At 45.2% G+C, this 6,000-nt stretch overlaps 1 protein-coding gene across 2 annotated transcripts in view; it reads left to right on the forward strand.

Annotated features, from left to right (window-relative positions):
- LOC126986943 (basic proline-rich protein-like) overlaps positions 1–6,000 on the forward strand; it is a 58,275-nt gene extending 52,275 nt beyond the window's left edge. For both annotated transcript variants that reach the window (XM_050843474.1, XM_050843475.1), the window contains 2 exons: positions 957–1,184; positions 1,961–6,000. In XM_050843474.1, the coding sequence (XP_050699431.1) occupies positions 957–1,184; positions 1,961–2,092 (360 nt within the window). In that variant the 3' untranslated portion in view covers positions 2,093–6,000. The remainder of the gene's footprint in view (positions 1–956; positions 1,185–1,960) is intronic.

Consider the following 6,000-nt stretch of genomic DNA (forward strand, 5'->3'; position numbering starts at 1 on the left):
GATGTCTACATCCATTAAGAGTTTTTTTATTCTCATCATTATCATGCATCTAGCAGAGTTTTGGCTCATCCCTGCCTGCCTTCACCACCAACTTTATTATAACAGATTCTAGTCACCACCATCATCAGATTTATCACCTTAGAACTTTTTCTCCATTTGCTCTACATGCTACAGTAATCACATGTTCTCCTTAATGGCACTTGAAAGCCCACAAATGTTCCTTAGCATGTTCATATATATTGTTTTTCATTGCTTATGCAAGAAAAACATATTGCGGGCATAGATTTTTTCATAGATGCTACCCCACTTTTGCATTCACTCCAGTATTCCTTTTCTGATCAGCACCTTCCTTCAAGTAACTTTCTTCATCTTGCTACTCTATCTTCCACCTTTCTTGAAGATATACTTATCTTGACAGTCATTGCCCACAAATATTTGAATTCTTTTCCACTACCTTAACTTCCCTGCATACTTTCTTGCCTCTGCATCACATATCTGTGTAGGCCCACCAGTCTACAAAATACATCTGCATGCATTAGATTTGTGATGGACTAACTGTTTGTATTTTCTTCAATACCTCTCTAACCTTGTGGTCTTCAGCTCAGGTGTCATTCCATCCATCTAAACGGTGATCAGCCTTGGGGACGTAACATTATCTAGCATTGCATAATTTGCACTATGACCAGTTTGCAGAGGGAATGCTGTATTGGGTTCTAAACCAGCCTCTCACCTCATCTCCAACCTTATCTACTTTGTTATTTGAATATATTTTAGTACCTCAGCATGGAGTCTCCCATTTTGCACATCTCTCAGTCTCTTCCTATACAACTATTCTAATTATAGTCACATGAGACCCTTCTCATCTATCGCTTGCTTTTCAGTGCAGATCTGTTTACTCTCCAACATGTCTTGCACCATCACTACTAATGCATTGACCACCCACTTTTCATCACCAGGTATCACAAACAATAGCCCGGGGTGGGCCAAGGTGCCAGATTGCCATCCCTGCCCAGGGCATGATAGAGTTCCGTGACGCACTGCAGGAGCTGCTCGATGAGTTTGGCACAGATGATGGAGGCTACAAAGGAGAGCTGCCTGAAGGCCGCCACATGCGAGTAGAAAACAAGAACTTCTATTTCGACATAGGCCAGAATAACAGGGGCATATATATGCGTATATCTGAGGTGAGTGGCAGCTGTGTTTCTTTATCTTTATGTTAGCCCTGCTAAGTAGTTAGCTCAGTGAACATTGTTTAAGAATCACCTGGATTGTGCTGGAACGATTACTGATGCCCCACATCAAGCCAGGGAAGTCACAAAACCCCAGGGCACCACCATGTGCTGGCTAGCCATTTAGTAGTCTTTATAATTCAAATAATTTCAACAAAAGTTTAAGTAAAACCAGTAATCCATTTTGCCTATAGGCATGGGGACCAAAGCAGTATTTCAGTCTGTAATTCTAAATATGATGTTCCCGTTCGTACTGCCTGTGATGTGTTAGTAGTCTTTGTATCACGCCCATGCACACTCCTGATGGTCTGATGAAACAGCTGGCCATTCTGCAGCTATCATGTTATGTTAGGAGTACTGACAGACTTGTTACTGAAGTGTAAGAATTAACACAAATGATGCATTTATCTACACTTTGTATTAATTTTCAATATTGACAGTCAGCAGTTCAATTTGATGTTTTATCTTTTTGTTTTTTGTCTAACTTGAGTTAGTTTGTCCCCAAAGCTACTCTTAATTGTTAATCAGTACCATGATGCAAAAGCTGTTGAATAGAACTAGTAATTGCCATTAACACCCAGTCTGCTTTGGCAATTCCATGAAAGTTGTAATGATGCTGTGCTGAAGCTTGAGTAGGTCTAGGCAGACAGACAGCATGAAGGGGTGGATCAGTGCGCACTGTGTGCTGCCCGCTGCTTATGGTGTTTGACACTGCCTCTCCTGTGTTGCAGGTCAAGACCAACTTCAGGACTGCCATCACCATCCCTGAGAAATCCTGGTCAAGGTTTCGAGACATATTCGCAGATTATGTAGACAAAATGAAGGATGGTGGAGAGAAGGGACCCAGTGAGAGTAATAAATGAGTGGCGTGGCAGTGCTAGGTACACTAAAGGATTGACTGGTGAGATGCCCGGCCTGAGGGGATGGCCACTGGCGCCGGCAGCCACCTCTCTGGCCCTTGTCTGGCCTTCCTCCTGGCCAGCTCCTGCTCCCACCACAAACTGCCAAGCTCCTCCCAGTCAAAACTTGTATAAAGTGTAAAGAGAAGTCTATAACCAGAGTCGTATATTGTATAGCTTATGGACACCTTGCGGCCACCAGTGAGAATGGAAAATCTGGGACTTCTGTCGTCAGAAGGAAACAAGAGTAAATGTCCTTGGTAGACTTCCACAGACATAGAAAATGGACTCATAGGCGAATAAATGTAAGTGATTCACATAATGATCTAGAAGACTCAGTGTCACGCTGGGCGGCACGTGGCGCCGCCTGCCACACACGCAGCATCACAAGGACTCGCCGCATTGGCTTTTTCACGTGGCTGCCAGTGAGTCGTGGGCGAACTTGGGGTGCGGAGACTCCCAGCCCAAACGGGTGAGGCTCGCAGCAGACTTCACAGACAGTTGCCCGTGAGAGAGTTGTGGTGATTGGTCAAACTGTTGATACTACAGTGTGAGGCCACACCAGGCCGGTGCCCATTGCGCAGTGTGGCGGAGACAAGCCTTGGAGTGATGCCCTGCTGCCCGCCCACGCACCTGCCGTGCCGCATCCTTCAGAGGCGCCAGCTCGTGGACTCACGGCTGGAGTGCCTAGCGGGAGGGGCAGGACGGGTGTGTTGGGGCGGGCGGCAGTCCTGTGCCGCCGTCCCACCGCGGACTGACCTCACCAGCCACTGCCACCAGTTGTCATGTTGTCTTTCATCGCCACTACCCAACCTAGAAGCAGATGGCGTCCCAGCAGGAGAAACAATGCAGCACCCACGGAGAGCTGACTCGACGGGGCGGGGGCGGTGCACGTTGCGTGTCCTCCCCGAAGGTGGCCCACATCCAACGTCCGGTGGCCAGACCAAGTGGCAGAGTACCGTCCTGTCCCCCCGTGCTGCCTGCCTGCCTTGCTGGACGACCCTCAAGCCTCCACAGGCTCCCACCCAACTCGCCAATAGTGCCCCGGCCTGGCCCCAGCCCGGCCCCCTCCTTCCCTGGTGGCCTGATGGTTCGCAGCCGTTCGGAGAGGTGGTGTGGACGTTCCTGGTAACCTGCCCCAGTCAAGGCAAGGACTGTGCCAGCTGATGTCAACACTGCCAAGCCACAGAGTCAGGACAGGTTGGCGCTGGGGCCAGACTAGGCGCCGTCAAAATTCACCGACTTCCTCCCCCTCCCCCCTCCCCCCCCCGAAGACTGAAACCTCAAGTCAGGACACATCACACTTTGTTTACTTACTTTGTAAAATGATTTGCTATAGATAGAGACTTAACTAGTATGTGAATTATCTTGCTGTAGAGTCTTGTCATGCTTCTCCTAAGTGCAGAGTTCAGGATGGCAGTGGTGGACCATACGCTTCATGAAACATTAGTGTTGGATGACAAATTCAAACTCACTTCAATTCCTCATATCAAGGCATTCTATCTGGTGGACCGAGGAGAGGCTCACTCCGCTGGTGCATTTGGAGGGAGCACGACAGGCCCACATGCAAGGATGATTGACACAGCTTTAATAGTAACAGAATAGGAAAGAAAATGGAACTTTACATACATCTATAATTGATACTGGGCGTTTTTTTGTGAAGAAGATTTATGTAACTAATCATGTTATTTATATGAATGATCACTTTCTACATAAAACTGTAAAAACTGTTTGGTAGGGTGTTGGCCTCGTGTAATGAGCTGGTAACAATGTTTGGTCTGGTCTCGGCCATGGCCAGCCTCCTGCAGTGGGCACCACCAACCCAGACCATTTCTCTTTGGCTGATTTTCTTATGAGCATCCTTGACTGGTCTGCAGTCTGTTGTGTGTGTGCTTATTTCTGGAGTATTTTCTTTTGTTCTTCGACATCTAAGGTATCCCATCACCCATGTTTCATTTGTTTTCTGGATAGAGGATGTGTAGTTGATAGGTTTGTGTATTAGAGCGTCAGGAGCATCATTTTCTCTGGTTCTGTTGGAGGAGTGCAGGAGTAGTGAGGGCGGGGAGGCCACCTGCAGACCAAGACAAGGAGCGCCCGGCTGGTGGCATCGTGTGTGTCACTTTTGAGTTTCGCCTTATACAGTTTTTTCGGAATTGGTGAGAAATTTTTCTTAAAAGTTGTAGGAATCTTTCCTGTAAGGGTCAGGGGCTGCCGCAGGAAAATAAGCAGCTGGCCAGGTTTTGAGAAGAAGCAGTTTAATTTATTGTCATTGACATGAGTTGAAGTTTGACTTTGTTTTGATGTTTATATTATATATATGTAATATATATATACATATATATATATTTTTATACGTATATGTTTGCGTGTATGTATGTATAGATACATATATATAGACACACATATATATATAAATGCTACAATTTCCTGATTCATTTAGTTGGCAAAGTTGGCGGTGGCAGCCGGTCAGGTCGCCTGGCCTTGCTCCACCTGTTGGTTTCTACCCTCTTAAGGAAAATTTCTTATCAGTTTTTGGTGTGCTGTATGTAATGGAATTTTCTATACTGAAAAATTTTTAGAAAAAAAAAAATGGTTTGGACATTCATTGGCAGATTGTGGGAGAATGGAAAGGTGTGGGATGTAATAACCTAGCGTGGAAGATGCTCGCCATACAGTACTTTGGTGACCCTATGAGTTCACACACAGTCAGACCAGGTAAGTGGGTGGCCAGAGAGGGAGGAAAGGAGGGAGGGGTCACAGTGGGAGGTGCCTGATGTAGTCTTACTTGGTGGAGAATGAGTGGGAGAGTCAAGCTACTGGTGCAGGCTAGAGCACTTCCGCACGTATATGTGTTCGTGTCTGTTGCTCCATGTTGACCATCCCCGAGTAGGATATTACAATCTGTGTTACCAAACAGTGAACAACTAGAAGCCTTCATTGTTTGTGTTTTCAAGCCAATTCACTGCCATTTTTTGTCGTATTGTGGTAAAGGAAGAAGTTTAGACAGTCCAGTGTTGGAGCTCTACTGAGTGTGTGTGTGTCTGAGAGGTGTGTATTGGTTTTGTTGATTATGGGCCTAATTTCTATATTGACTTATGGGACTTTCCTCCCTGATTTGTTTGGATTTGAAGAACTCTGCATGTGCTTGGTGAGCCTGGTTTGAGCATAAAGAAGGATGTATTTAGTTTCTTGAAGGGAATTTCTTATATTCTTCACAGGAACAAGTTTTCTGTTTGGTTATTTGCATGTTAGAGCCAACCAGGTCGGCAGTGGTGGCTCTGGCACTCACTGCTCCTGCGTTTATCCTGCTCTCACTGTCTGGCTGGCCCCCCACTATGTCTGGCCACCTTCTCACTCTTCAGGAAGTTTTAATATACCTAAATTATTGTTAACAATTTGACATGGCAGTTTCCATTGTTCATAGCTTGCATAGACTACTGAGATTTTATTTTATTTTTTTTATTTTTTTTATGATCATACAGATCTGAGTTGAAATGAACATTTGTTGCAGGTCTCCTACTTATCAAAGGAAATAGTGACAAAATATTCAACATTGGGAAAAAAAATTCAAAATAGTAAAATTTTGTACTGAGTGAGCAATGTTTGCCAAGACAAAAGAGAGCAGCCCACTGAGCAGCAGCACCACTCCCTGGGGAGCCTCGCCCCCCACGCTGTCTCGAGGGCAAAGGTTTTTATTATTATGATTATTATTATTATTATGATTATTATAATTATTACTACAATGGTCAAAAGATTCACACACGCACGAGTGGTCTTATTCATTGCAAGAGGTTGTTGGAAGTTGTGTACCAAACAATAATTGGTGCTTTGTTTGTCAGTCAGGACTTGGCAATACATAGGCTTTGATTGTA

Source organism: Eriocheir sinensis, chromosome 63 (genome assembly GCF_024679095.1).
Source record: "Eriocheir sinensis breed Jianghai 21 chromosome 63, ASM2467909v1, whole genome shotgun sequence".
Classification (NCBI taxonomy): domain Eukaryota; kingdom Metazoa; phylum Arthropoda; class Malacostraca; order Decapoda; family Varunidae; genus Eriocheir; species Eriocheir sinensis.